At 49.3% G+C, this 15,136-nt stretch overlaps 1 protein-coding gene across 1 annotated transcript in view; it reads left to right on the top strand.

The window, feature by feature from the left end:
- The window catches only part of LOC142250128 (calcium-activated chloride channel regulator 1-like), a 136,061-nt gene that overhangs the window by 75,846 nt on the left and 45,079 nt on the right, over positions 1-15,136 (top strand). Inside the window, exons 8-9 of the mRNA XM_075322220.1 lie at positions 3,281-3,461; positions 14,870-14,967. Coding sequence (XP_075178335.1) covers positions 3,281-3,461; positions 14,870-14,967 — 279 coding nt within the window. The remainder of the gene's footprint in view (positions 1-3,280; positions 3,462-14,869; positions 14,968-15,136) is intronic.

The raw sequence follows: 15,136 nt of genomic DNA, 5'->3' as shown, positions 1-15,136 counted from the left end.
GGCACCACCCCTCCTGAGGTCAGGCAGAAGTCCCCTCCTTCCCGAATCAACCGTTTAATCAAAGAAATTGGACTCCCCGGGGCTCCGGGACCGCGATTTCGCCATGACGTACTGGGTACGTCATGGGTCGTTTAGCACCATGTCACCGTGACGTACCCAGTACGTCAAAGGTCGTTAAGGGGTTAAAAAATATAATTTTATAAAAAAAAAAAAAACTAATTAAAATTACTATATATCTTCTCCGACGATGCATCAACATCAAAATCAATAATAAACGGTTCCTTTGTGATCTTCGCAACCTTAACGCCAATCTATTATCAGACATGTTGCAAACGATTTGAGCACAACAAAATCACAACCAACATGCGTTGGAAAGGAAATGACATCAGTAGAGAACTATTTAACCTTTTTTTTCTAACATGACGAGGGCAAGACATACAAAACAAATTAAACTTTATTGTGTCAAAAGCCAAAAGGAAAAATGCAGACATTTGGAAACGCATTATGAACGCACATAAGAAAAAAGCAAAACGCAACTTTTTCCCGTTCAAAACGCAGGAGAGAAGCAATGGAAACGCATACGTTTTCATGACTATTTGGGTTAAAAACCACAAAAAGGCAAAAGCAATTTGAGCATCAATTAGCCTTAACCCTTGCGTTTTGACAAACGCAATGTATGGTCGCACCCTTAGAACACCATCCCAACTGTGAAACGTGGTGGCAGCATCATGTGGTGGGGTTGTTTTGCTGCAGGAGGGACTGGTGTACTTCACACAATAGAAGGCATCATGTGGAAAGAAGATAATATGGCAATACTGAAGCAACAGGTCCAGACATCAGCCAGGAACTTAAAGGATGGGCGGAAATGGGTCTTCCAAATGGACAATGATCCAAAGCATAATGCCAAGCTGGTTACAAAGTGGCTTAAGGATAACAAAGTCAATGTTTTGGAGTGGAAATCATAAATCCCTGATCTCAATCCTATTTAAAATTTATGGGCAAAGCTAAAAGGGAGTTGTGAGCAAGGCGACCTACAAACATTGCTCAGTTACACCAGTTCTGTCAGGAGGAATGGGCCCAAATTCCTACCAACTATTGTGAGAAGCTTATGGAAGGAGATCCAAAACGTTTCACCTAAGTCATACAGTTTAAGGGGAATAATACCAAATACTAATGAAATGTCTGTAAACTTTTGACTTTGCAGAAAGTAATAAAAATGCCTTAAAACATTCTCTCTCTCTCTCTCTCATTATTCTGGCATTTGGTAAATATAAATAATTTTGGTTCCTAAATGACCTAAAACGGGAAAGGTTTTATTCTGATTTCATGTCAGGTAGTGAGAAAAATATGCAGATGTGTCTTTTTAGATAGTGTATGTAACTTCTGGTTTCAAATGTATATATGGTAAATCTTACCTGGTTCAGATGGTGGGCAATGTGTATTGTGGATGGTAACATCTGCAGATGCTTTCAGCTGGTGGTCTCCAGTTGATAAAGCAGCCTTCTGACCTTTTTACTAACAGAGCTGTTCTGATAAATTGTTGCAAAATGTGTTGATTTTTTTCACCTTTTTAAATAATGAAAACAAAGCTTGATTAACCAAGAGTAAAGCCGGCATCACACGGTACGATATATCAGGCGATATGTCGTCTGTGACGCACATCCGGCATCGTTAGAGATATCGTACCGTGTGACACCTCCGAACGACTGTGAACGAGCAAAAATATTCACCTTATCGTTGCTCGTTGACACGTCGTTCATTTTCAAAATGTTGGTCCTCCTTCTGTGCTCCGGTTGTTCATCGTTCCCGAGGAAGCACACGTCGCTCCATGTGACACCCCGGGAACGACGAACACAGCTTACCTGCGTCCTTAGCAAAGATAAGGGAACAATTTTGTGCACAGTATCAAGGTATCATTTAAAGAAATGCCCAGAGCAACTGAGACTCAAAGAAGGAGTTCCCAGTACACTTCAAGTACCAGAACAGAAAGAAAAGGTGATAAACACAATACTTGGAGACTTCCCTAAGAACTGACTCCAGTACAAGGGAGCCATAATTGTACCAGTGATCACTTTCCCACAACCAGTGGAAGAGATAATTCAAGCTCCAGAAGAACCACCTGCTGTAGTAGAACCAGAAGAGCCTACAAGCAGCACATATGTCAATCTAACCAGAAGACTGTGAAGTCACTTACAAGCACTTAAAGGTGCTTTACACACTGCGACATCGCTAACGATATATCGTCGGGGTCACATCGTTAGTGATGCACATCCGGCGCCGTTAGCGACATCGTAGCATGTGACACCAAGGAGCGACGATCCACGAGCGCAAAAACGACAAAAATCGTTGCTCGTTGACATGTCGCTCCTTTTCAAAATATCGCTGCTGCTACAGGTACGATAATGTTTGTCATTCCTGCGGCACCACACATCACTATGTGTGACACCGCAGGAGTGACGAACATCTGCTTACCTGTGTCCACCGGCAATGCGGAAGGAAGGAGGTGGGCGGGATGTTACGTCCCGCTCATCTCCGCCCCTCCACTTCTAGTGGCTGGCCGCTGAGTGACGTCGCTGTGACGCCAAACGTCCCTCCCCCTTCAGGAAGAGGATGTTTGCCACCCACAGCGAGGTCGTTTGGAAGGTAAGTACGTGTGACGGGGGTTAACGACTTTCTGCGACACGGGCAACAAATTGCCTGTGTCGCACAAACGATGGGGGCGGGTACGATCGCTCGTGCGATCGCACGATAGATCGTCCCGTGTGACGCCTGTCAATAAAAATAACTCTGGTCGTCCTCCATTAAATTAGCCCTCCTTTGCATACTTATGCTTATGCAAGTTGGCTGGAGCAGTAGGTTCCCTGGAGGAGCACATAGTGCTGCATTGCACATTGTTATGACTTACATACTCCTTCTTATAGGAGGGAGGATTTGGGCCACATTATGCTTGTAAAACAGGCCAACACAAGATGTTATCTTTCTCCTCACATACCTTGTGCATTGGTGGTTGGGGGTTGGAGCTTAAAAATGTTTAATTTAGGGGCCTGATGAAGGATGCGCTGGTTTCCTGTAGGGCCAGTCTGAGCTTAGCTATCTTCACGAGAAAATGTCTTCAATTGTTTCCCATTTTCTCTGAGCTGATACTTTGCAAATTTCCTGAGGTCACATCCATGCAAATATTCAATATTGTAATGTATTATGCAATAAGTACATAGAATATACCTGTTCTGTTGTTGTAACTCTGCCTCATTCCATATATGTATTTGTCATTTATTTGTAGGTGAACAAAAAATTTGATGGGTCAACAGATGGCACAGAAATTATCTTACTGACGGATGGAGAAGACAATTATGACACTAGCCTGTGCTTTCCCAATATAACAGCCAGTGGCGCAATTATTCATTTCATAGCTCTGGGTCCAAGTGCTTCCAAGGCTCTGGAAGATATTGCTGAAATGACAGGTAGGTTTATAAGTATAAGAAATTTAGACTTGTGCACACTGTTCTTTTTTTTTTTTTTTTAATGAGAGATTTTTCATTGAACATTTTAATATAGTACAAACATATTAACAAACTTTTAAAGCCCCCACAAACCCTTCACCCCCTTTGTCAAATCCTGGTAAGTGTCCTATGATACTGAACTGTATATACTACCGTTTCCTCAGCACTGGATCTCTGTTCTCTCTATATACATGACCTCGCACACCTCTTCCCTTTCTCTCTCTCACATAATCACTGCCACTTCGTTGCACATAAACTGAAACCTCCCCTGTAATTGACACTGAAGAGGAGGACCAGGTAATTTGGAGGAGAACCTGGGAGCGAGGAAGAGGACAAGGGAGCGAGGAAGAGGGCCAGGGATGGGGAAGAGGATGAGGGAGTGAGGAAGACCAGGGAGCGAGGAGGAAGAGCTGGGAGCAAGGAAGTAGACCAAGAAGCGAGGAATAGGACCAAATAGCAAGGAGGAGGACCAGGGGGTGAATAGGAGGACTAGGGATCAAGGAGGAGGACCTGGGAGTGGAGAGGAGGGCCACTAGGGAGTGAGGAATAGGACCAAGTAGTGAGGAGGAAGACCAGGGAGCAAGATGAAGAACCAGGTAGCGAGGAATAGGACCAGAGACTGAGGAGGAGGACCAGGAAGAGAGGTGGAGGACCAGGCAGCAAAGAGAAGCACCAGCTAGTGGGGGGGGGGTCACCAGGGAGTAAGCAATAGGACCAGGTAGTGAGGAGGAGGACCAGGAAGCAAGGAGGAGGACCAGGGAGCAATAGGGAGGACCAAGCAGGGAGGAGGAGCTTCAAAGGAGGAGGACCTGGGAGCAAGATGAAAGGCCAGGGAGTGAGGAATAGGACCAGGTACTAAGGAGGAGGACCAGGTGGTGAGGAGGAGGACCCGGAATCTAGGAGGAGGAGCTGGGAGAAAAGGAGGAAGACCAGGGAGCAAGGAGGAGGACCACAGAGTGGGGAGAAGGAGCTTCACAGCTAATCATAGGCACACAGCACACAGGGATGGATCAGGCACATCCTGCATGTTGCAAGGCTGTGTTCACAAATAAAGTTTATAAAAAAAAAAAGCTAAACTGAAATTCAGAAGATGTGAGGTAGTGCACTTCTGATCCAGGGCACAGGCCCCAGATTTAAGTGCCTAGCGATGTCCGTGTTTATCTGTATAAATTGTGAGCGACAAAATATATTGTCTCTGAAATGCTGGCGCTGTTCAGAGAAAAATACACGTTCGGGCTCTCATCCATGCTACCTGAGGCTTGGGCAGCATAAATTGAGTGGCACGTTCATTTTAAAGCCATAGATTCTCAATATATAGCCCTGGCTTTTGTGTACACTAGGAGTCAGTACCTGCTAGTGCAGTCTGTATAATGGGAATGGATGTAAATGTGGGTCTGCCCAGAGGATGAAATTGCAATATTTGCTTCTATCCATTGAAAACCCATCATGCATATACAGTATATGGGGCAGAGGGGATGTAGAGCTAAGTAAACAGTTGACTGAAAACTATCAAAACTGTATGGGCAGCTTTAGCAGAGTGTAAATTCTGCGTTTTTTTCTGCTTTTTATTTGTACGTTTTCAGCAGGCGTCTGCACCAATCTACGTAATAACAACCTTTTCTAATTATTGCATGTTTGCTATGTGTTCAAGGCGTTTTCCCTCCTGTATTTTTGGCGCTGATTTGTAGCAGCATTTTTTATAGTGCAGAAAAACATTGATTCTTCACTTAAAAAAAACACAATTAAAAGCATTTTTTCATGTTTCCAATAGAAGCCTATAGAGGAAAAAAAGCGCAATAAATAATTTAGATGCACAGTGGGCATGAGTTTGAATTAAATTGCATCCACCTTGCTTGGACAGTTAAATGCATCTGATTTTTTACATAAAACACAGCAGAAAAATGAAGCATGTATGCATTGTGTGAAAAAGGCATTAGCCTTTCTTATCAGTTATGGAGTGACAGCTGAAAGTGCCTACATGTGTATCAGTCACCGACTCAACTCTGTTATATGTGTGTGTATATACAGCAGCAGAGTTCATTTTGTGTGTGTCAGTCCCCAGCACAACTCTGCTAGATCTGCATGTGCAGCAGTCATCAAACCAGCTCTGCTATCTGCTACGTGTAAGCACTAGTAACCAACACAGTTCAGCTACGTGTGTGCAGCAGAGCTGATTCTTTGTTTTGATTTAGCTCAATTGTGTGTTGATGTTGTAGAGATGTGTGTATTAGTATAGCAGAAATGTGTGTGTGGCGCCCCTGGGTTTCAGGCGCCACAGGGTATTACGCCACTTTTAAGGGGTAATATCCATCCCGGGTTCGGAGGGGGTTAACTGCTGGTGACTTCACAAAACCACACACATAAAACAATAAGGTGCTTTCCCACAGGGGGGTGGACTAGAGCAGACAGGGTGGTTAGCCATCACGAAGCATGGGACTTCCTCGGTCGCTAGTACATGCCATTGGGGGCAGGCACCACTTGGGGTAAGAAGTAGGCGCAACCATCACACTTGAGCAGACTTTCCCCGGCACAGCTTGGGATAACATCTAGCACAGACAACTGGAGTTAAGCGCTCCTCTCTCTCCTTGGGCCCGTGACTTGGAGCTGGAGGCTCGGCCCAGGTTCCGGATAGCAACCGAGGGACACTTCACTAGAAAGACTTTCACAGGCACCAGTGGTGACCACCGACTATCCGGGATCGGCTGGAGCCCATGATGGCAGAAACCGGTACTCTGGTGCAGCACCTGAGCTACCAGTGAGTAAAAGACCTGGAACCGCAGCCCCTACCTCTGCCTCTCATTTGCCGGCGCCCAGCACTGCGGCACCAATGGGGACTACCACAACCCCTGTCCGTCCTCCATCATCCTCCCCGGGGTAACTCTGCTCCGCCTGTGGGGAGCGACACCATCCCAGCTGCGACCTATACCATCAGCCCCGGAGAGCAACACCCGCAGCGGCGACCCTACTCTGGCCGCGTACCATATGTGGCGTCACGATTTAAAAAGACTTTCGTAACCGTCACTACCACCCCCATCCTCCATCCTTCCTCCCGTCCACCGCCTTCCCTCCCTCCTGTATGTCTCAGGGGTCATGAAACCGGGCCAGGACAGCCCGTGATGACGCAGAGGATCTGCACCCCCCCAGCCCGGCGACGTGTAGGGTGAAAACTCCTCGACCCCGGGGTGTTACATGTGTTTTGATGCCGCAGATTTATATATGTGCGTTGATGCAGAACTGTGCTCATGTAGCAAAATTGTTTATATTTTGATGTAGCAGAGCTGTGTGCATGATGGAGAATGGGGGGATATGTTGTGTGGGCGCATCATATTGTACGGGGCTGGTAACCTATACAATCCTCTTCGGTTCCTATTGTTCTTATCTCCTGCTTTCCCCTTCTTATCAACTTCGTTCAACAGATAGCGACATTTACTTGCAGAGCACTGGTATACCCTAAAGGCTACTTTACACACTGCGATATCGGTCCCGATATCGCTAGTGTGGGTACCCGCCCCCATCTGTTGCGCGACACGGGCAAATCGCTGCCCGTGTCGCACAACAGCCGTCACACATACATACCTGTCCGGCGACGTCGCTGTGACGGGCGAACCGTCTCCTTTCTAAGGGGGCGGTCCGTGCGGCGTCACAGCGATGTCACTGAACCGCCGCCCAATAGCAGCGGAGGGGCGGAGCTGAGCGGGACGTAACATCCCGCCCACCTCCTTCCTTCCTCATAGCGGCCGGGAGGCAGGTAAGGGGAGCTTCCTCGTTCCTGCGGCGTCACACGCAGTGATGTGTGCTGCCGCAGGAACGAGGAACAACCTCGTTACTGCTGCAGTAACGAGATTTGAGAATGGACCCCCATGTCGCCGATTAGCGATTTTGCACGTTTTTGCAACGATGCAAAATCGCTTATCGGTGTCACACGCAACGGCATCGCTAATGCGGCCGGATGTGCGTCACGAATTCCGTGACCCCAACGACTCCGCATTAGCGATGTCGTAGCGTGTAAAGCCCGCTTAACTCCATCTACTTACATCCACATAGTCCTCCATAAAGTATTATTAGCAGCACACAGTGCTCCACAAAGTATTATTGACAGCATGAAGTCCTCCATGTAATATTATGGGCCCCATATAGTCCTCCATATAGCATTATGGGACCCACATTTTAACAAAAAACATCTCCTCATTCCCTCACTTCTGCTGTCTTGGCAGCGAGAGTTCAGAATCTCTTCACTGCTCAGCACAGCGAGCACAAAATAGTGACATCATCATGCACGCTGAGACATCAAACGCAGAATGATGGAGGAGGGAGCAAACAGCTCCCCTCTTCCATCATTGCTCTCAACTGTATTGGCATTCAGGGTGCTGGTACAGTTGAAAGTGTGATACTAGGCATTTAGGTGCGTCAAATAAAATCACCCTGAGGACCGAGTTTGGCCCGTAGGCCAGAGTTTGATATATTTGATGTGGATAAAAGATTGTCGTGATGGAAGCTGCTCAGGGGAAAGCACATGACTTCTGAGTTTAGCTTCAGGCATGTGTAGAGTGGTGCGTCTGTAGTCAAGGGCGAGGGATTGCCTCCGGTCACATGGGCACGCTACATGAAATACCTGGTCCTGGCTGGGTGTGTGGACGTTTGCTGTGAGGGCCAGGAACCCATGTAGGCCACATACTGCTGCTGCCGTCAGCTGGTCAGGATCGGATAATAACTAACACTGAAAAGGAGATCAGCAGTTCACTTTAATCCGGAACACTATGAGGTTGTTCAGTACATCACATGCCAGTTGAGATAAACCCAGTACCTTGACAGTTAGGGTGCGTGCCCACGATCAGTATTTGCAGTGTTTTGGACGCAGCATGCTTCAGCTGAGTCCAAAATGCTGCGGTGTACAGTACAAGCATAGTGGATAGGTCTTTCCAGACTGCAGCATGTCAATAATTTGCTGCGGAATCACATGCATCCTCCGTAGGGAGAACACTAGCAGGAGATCGCAGTGCACCGAACCCTGATCGTGGGTACTGACAGCTGCGGTCTCCTGCGTTCACCTGCGGAGGAGACATGCAGTGCTGCCGGTCAGGACTTGCTGCGTGCAGGATGCCGTGAGTCCTGATCGTGGGCACGCACCCTTAACCTTGATGGTTAAGGGGTTTAGGAGTTTAGTTCCATCCTTCGGCTCCAGTACGGAACGGTCTTTAGCTACAACACTGTTCACGCCCAGTGTTTTTGACCACACTTGAGGTCACGCTATCTTGCCAGCTGTCTCCTATTCTCCACAAAACACCCACTGTGACCATCCCGACTTGTTGATTATACGCCTGTAACGTTCGATCACTAGGCATTCACTGACACTTTCTAGAATGCACCATCACTTTGCCTTTCTTTGTCGCTCCATTGGGAGACCCAGACAATTGGGTGTATAGCTACTGCCTCCGGAGGCCACACAAAGTATTACACTTAAAAGTGTAAGGCCCCTCCCCTTCTGCCTATACACCCCCCGTGGGATCACGGGCTCCTCAGTTTTCAAGCTTTGTGCGAAGGAGGTCAGACATCCACGCATAGCTCCACTGTTTAGTCAGCAGCAGCTGCTGACTATGTCGGATGGAAGAAAAGAGGACCCATACTAGGGTCCCCAGCATGCTCCCTTCTCACCCCACTTTTGTCGGCGGTGTTTGTTAAGGTTGAGGTGCCCATTGCGGGTACGGAGGCTGGAGCCCACATGCTGCATCCTTCCCCATCCCCCTTAGGGCTCTGGGTGAAGTGGGATTTTACCGGTCTCCAGGCATTGAGACCGTGCTCCATCCACAGCCCCTGGGGAATCTGCTGGATATGGAGCGGAGTATCGTCAGGGACAGGGCCCTGCTACGTCAAGGTACTCTGTGTCCCCGTACAGACCGCGCTCACACTGCAGCATTGCTGGGTGTGTTAGTGCGCCGGGGACAACAGCGCTGCGCGCTTGTGCCACACTAACTACAGCTTGCTGAGGGAGTTATTGTATTAGGAACTGCCGCGCCGGCCGCTGCTGACAGTTTTACACTGCGGCGCGGCTGGGACTTGTGGTGCGCCGGGGACTTCCGCGCTGGCCGTGCATATTTGACGGCCGCGCTTATTACTAGAGTCCCCGGCTTTTGCGGCCTAGTTTCGTTTCGTTCCTGCCCCCAGGCCTGCCAGTCAGGGGAAGGGCGGGACGCTGCACAGAACGTCAGCGCCGAGGGCTGAAGTCTACTTTACATACTCCAGCCCTCACACTGGGCACAGTGGGACGCCAGTTTCCCGCACTTTGTCTGAGGCACGCCTGTGGCACTTGCTCGGCCGGGGCCTCTGCTAGAGGTGACCCAGGGAGAACCACCTGTGAATACTGTCCAGGTGACGGGGACAGAGTTTGCAGTTTTTGCTGATAGATTGTCTGTGACTATGACTAAAATTCTAGAAACTTTGCAGTCTAGACCAGTAACTCAGACCATGGGCACGGTTGAATCACTGGTCCCTGGTCCCCCTCAGTTGGAACAGCTCCGGGCTCCGGGGGTGTCCCATGCATCCCAGTGTGACGGCTCTGACACGGACGACAGTCCCAGACAGCGAGATCGCTATGAGCGGCCCTCTACTTCATCACACTGGTCAGGGTCCCAGCAGGAGGACTCTCTGTGTGATGAGGCGGAGGTAGCTGATCAGGATTCTGATCCTGAGACCGCTCTCAATCTGGATACTCCTGATGGTGACGCCATAGTGAATGATCTTATCGCGTCCATCAATAGAATGTTGGATATTTCTCCCCCAGCTCCTCCAGTGGAGGAGTCAGCTTCACAGCAGGAGAAATTCCATTTCAGGTATCCCAAGCGTAAATTAAGTACTTTTCTGGACCACTCTGACTTTAGGGAGTCAGTCCAGAAACACCACGCTTATCCAGATAAGCGTTTCTCCAAGCGGCTTAAGGATACACGTTATCCCTTTCCCCCTGACGTGGTCAAAGGCTGGACCCAGTGTCCCAAGGTGGATCCTCCAATCTCCAGGCTTGCGGCTAGATCCATAGTTGCAGTGGAGGATGGGGCTGCACTTAAAGATGCCACTGACAGACAGATGGAGCTCTGGTTGAAATCCATCTATGAAGCTATCGGCGCGTCGTTTGCTCCTGCATTCGCAGCCGTATGGGCACTCCAAGCTATTTCAGCTGGTCTTACACAGATTGACACGGTCACACGTACATCTGTTCCGCAGGTGGCATCCTTAACCTCTCAAATGTCTGCATTTGCGTCTTACGCGATTAATGCGGTTCTGGACTCTACGAGCCGTACGGCAGTGGCGTCCGCCAACTCCGTGGTTTTACGCAGAGCCTTGTGGTTAAGGGAATGGAAGGCAGATTCTGCTTCCAAAAAGTGCTTAACCAGTTTGCCATTTTCTGGTGACCGACTGTTTGGTGAGCGTTTGGACGAGATCATTAAACAGTCCAAGGGTAAGGATTCATCCTTACCTCAGCCCAGACAAAACAAACCCCAACAGAGGAGGGGACAGTCGGGGTTTCGGTCCTTTCGAGGCTCGGGCAGGTCCCAATTCTCCTCGTCCAAAAGGACTCAAAAGGATCAGAGGAGCTCAGATTCTTGGCGGGCTCAGTCACGCCCAAAAAAGACAGCCGGAAGACCCGCTACCAAGGCGGCTTCCTCATGTCTTTCGGCCTCCTCTGTCCGCATCCTCGGTCGGTGGCAGGCTCTCCCGCTTTGGCGACATTTGGCTGCCACATGTCCAAGACCGTTGGGTGAGAGACATTCTGTCACACGGGTACAGGATAGAGTTCAGTTCTCGCCCTCCAACTCGATTCTTCAGAACGTCTCCGCCTCCCGACCGAGCCGATGCTCTTCTGCAGGCGGTGTGCTCTCTAAAGGCAGAAAGAGTGGTGATCCCTGTTCCTCTTCAGGAGCAAGGTCACGGTTTTTACTCCAATTTGTTTGTGGTACCAAAAAAGGACGGGTCTTTCCGTCCCGTTCTGGACCTAAAACTTCTCAACAAGCACGTGAAAACCAGACGGTTCCGGATGGAATCTCTCCGCTCCGTCATCGCCGCAATGTCTCAAGGAGATTTCCTAGCATCAATAGACATCAAGGATGCTTATCTCCACATACCGATTGCTCCAGAGCATCAGCGTTTTCTACGCTTCGTTATAGGAGACGAACACCTGCAGTTCGTAGCCCTGCCTTTTGGTCTGGCGACAGCCCCACGGGTCTTCACCAAGGTCATGGCAGCAGTAATTGCAGTCCTGCACTCTCAGGGGCACTCTGTGATCCCTTACTTAGACGATCTGCTTGTCAAGGCGCCCTCTCAAGAGGCATGCCAACACAGCCTGAACGTTGCGCTGGAGACTCTCCAGAGTTTCGGGTGGATCATCAACTTTTCCAAGTCAACTCTAACCCCGATCCAATCGCTAACATATCTTGGCATGGAGTTTCATACTCTCTCAGCGATAGTGAAGCTTCCGCTGGTCAAACAGCGTTCACTACAGACAGGGGTGCAATCTCTCCTTCAAGGCCAGTCACACCCCTTGAGACGCCTCATGCACTTCCTAGGGAAGATGGTAGCAGCAATGGAGGCAGTCCCTTTCGCGCAGTTTCATCTGCGTCCACTACAATGGGACATTCTCCGCCAATGGGACGGGAAGTCGAAGTCCCTCGACAGGAACGTCTCCCTTTCTCAGGCGGCCAAGGAATCCCTTCGGTGGTGGCTTCTTCCCACCTCATTGTCAACAGGAAAGTCCTTCCTTCCCCCATCCTGGGCGGTGGTCACGACAGACGCGAGTCTATCAGGGTGGGGAGCAGTTTTTCTCCATCACAGGGCTCAAGGTACGTGGACTCAGCAAGAGTCCACCCTTCAGATCAATGTTCTGGAAATCAGAGCAGTGTATCTTGCCCTACAAGCCTTCCACCAGTGGCTGGAAGGCAAGCAGATCCGAATTCAGTCGGACAACTCCACAGCGGTGGCATACATCAACCACCAAGGAGGAACTCGCAGTCGACAAGCCTTCCAGGAAGTCCGGCGGATTCTGACGTGGGTGGAAGACACGGCATCCACCATATCCGCAGTTCACATCCCAGGCGTGGACAACTGGGAAGCAGACTTCCTCAGTCGCCAGGGTATGGACGCAGGGGAATGGTCTCTTCACCCGGACGTGTTTCAGGAGATCTGTCGTCGCTGGGGGATGCCGGACGTCGACCTAATGGCGTCTCGGCACAACAACAAGGTCCCGGTTTTCATGGCACGGTCTCACGATCACCGAGCTCTGGCGGCAGACGCCTTAGTTCAAGATTGGTCGCAGTTCCGGCTTCCTTATGTGTTCCCACCTCTGGCACTGTTGCCCAGAGTGCTGCGCAAGATCAGGTCCGACTGCCGCCGCGCCATCCTCGTCGCTCCAGACTGGCCAAGGAGGTCGTGGTACCCGGATCTGTGGCACCTCGCGGTAGGCCAACCGTGGGCACTACCAGACCGACCAGACTTGCTGTCTCAAGGGCCGTTTTTCCATCAGAATTCTGCGGCCCTGAACCTGACTGTGTGGCCATTGAGTCCTGGATCCTAGCGTGTTCAGGATTATCTCAAGAGGTCATTGCCACCATGAGACAGGCTAGAAAACCAACCTCCGCCAAGATATACCACAGGACGTGGAAGATATTCTTATCTTGGTGCTCTGCTCAGGGAGTTTCTCCCTGGCCATTTGCATTGCCTACTTTTCTTTCCTTCCTGCAATCCGGTTTGGAAAAAGGTTTGTCGCTCGGCTCCCTCAAGGGACAAGTCTCAGCGCTATCTGTATTTTTTCAGAAGCGCCTAGCACGACTTCCTCAGGTACGCACGTTCCTGCAAGGAGTTTGTCATATCGTCCCTCCTTACAAGCGGCCGTTAGAGCCCTGGGATCTCAACAGGGTTCTACTTGCTCTCCAGAAGCCGCCTTTCGAGCCTATGACGGATGTTTCCCTTTCTCGCCTTTCACAGAAAGTGGCTTTTCTAGTAGCGGTCACGTCTCTTCGGAGAGTGTCCGAGCTAGCAGCGCTGTCATGCAAATCTCCCTTCCTGGTGATTCACCAGGACAAGGTGGTTCTGCGCCCGATTCCGGAGTTTCTCCCTAAGGTGGTATCCCCCTTTCATCTCAATTAGGATATCTCCTTGCTTTCTTTGTGTCCTCATCCAGTTCATCAATGTGAAAAGGATTTGCATTTGTTGGATCTGGTGAGAGCACTCAGAATCTACATTTCCCGCACGGCGCCCCTGCGCCGCTCGGATGCACTCTTTGTCCTTGTCGCTGGTCAGCGTAAAGGGTCGCAAGCTTCCAAATCCACCCTGGCTCGGTGGATCAAGGAACCAATTCTTGAAGCCTACCGTTCTGCTGGGCTTCCGGTTCCCTCAGGGCTGAAGGCCCATTCTACCAGAGCCGTGGGTGCGTCCTGGGCATTACGGCACCAGGCTACGGCTCAGCAGGTGTGCCAGGCGGCTACCTGGTCGAGTCTGCACACTTTTACCAAACATTATCAGGTGCATACCTACGCTTCGGCGGACGCCAGCCTAGGTAGACAAGTCCTTCAGGCGGCGGTTGCCCACCTGTAGGAAAGGGCTGTTTTACGGTCCTATCACGAGGGGTTATTTTACCCACCCAGGGACTGCTTTTGGACGTCCCAATTGTCTGGGTCTCCCAATGGAGCGACAAAGAAGAAGGGAATTTTGTTTACTTACCGTAAATTCCTTTTCTTCTAGCTCCAATTGGGAGACCCAGCACCCGCCCTGTTTTCTTAGGGATTTTTGTTTTTTCGGGTACACATGTTGTTCATGTTGAATGGTTTCGGTTCTCCGATGTTTCTTCGGATTGAATTTGTTCTTAAACCAGTTATTGGCTTTCCTCCTTCTTGCTTTTGCACTAAAACTGAGGAGCCCGTGATCCCACGGGGGGTGTATAGGCAGAAGGGGAGGGGCCTTACACTTTTAAGTGTAATACTTTGTGTGGCCTCCGGAGGCAGTAGCTATACACCCAATTGTCTGGGTCTCCCAATTGGAGCTAGAAGAAAAGGAATTTACGGTAAGTAAACAAAATTCCCTTCTTCTTTTAACCTCTCCCAGGGTGGGTTAGTCCCAACATTACCTGTCTCTGACACTTCGGTCGGTTTCTGAGCAGATCTTAACCTTTCACACAATTCATTGCAAACATTACAAAAGACACAAAGCATTACTCACACAACATAATACATTGACACGATTGGTGTATTCAGGGGTATTAACACGACAGACATAGTGCATCACTCACACATAAATAGGGAAGCAAAGTTAGTAAAGGCATTAATATACAAAGTACATTTTAGGATGATTCCAACAAAAGAATAAGATTTTCTATATTTGTTTTCTAGGTGGACTGAATTACAAAGCAACAGATAAAGTGAACAGCAATGGTTTGATTGATGCTTTCATTGGAATTCAGCCTTTAACTGGAGACTTGTCTTTTCAGGTGGGACAACCTCACGCTTGTGTATTTGTGTCTATATTAGTTCAGGTTTAAATGTTTTTCTTGATGTTTCTCTATTCATTTATTTTCATTGAAGGTAGAAGGCTGGGGCAACGACATTGTTCCATTGCACTGCAGTACAAAACCGGGACAAGCAAGTTGCATAAAGTCC

This window comes from Anomaloglossus baeobatrachus, chromosome 8 (genome assembly GCF_048569485.1).
Source record: "Anomaloglossus baeobatrachus isolate aAnoBae1 chromosome 8, aAnoBae1.hap1, whole genome shotgun sequence".
NCBI classification, from domain to species: Eukaryota; Metazoa; Chordata; class Amphibia; order Anura; family Aromobatidae; genus Anomaloglossus; species Anomaloglossus baeobatrachus.
Note: the sequence above shows the minus strand (reverse complement) of the source record. Positions and strands in the feature narration are given on the sequence as shown.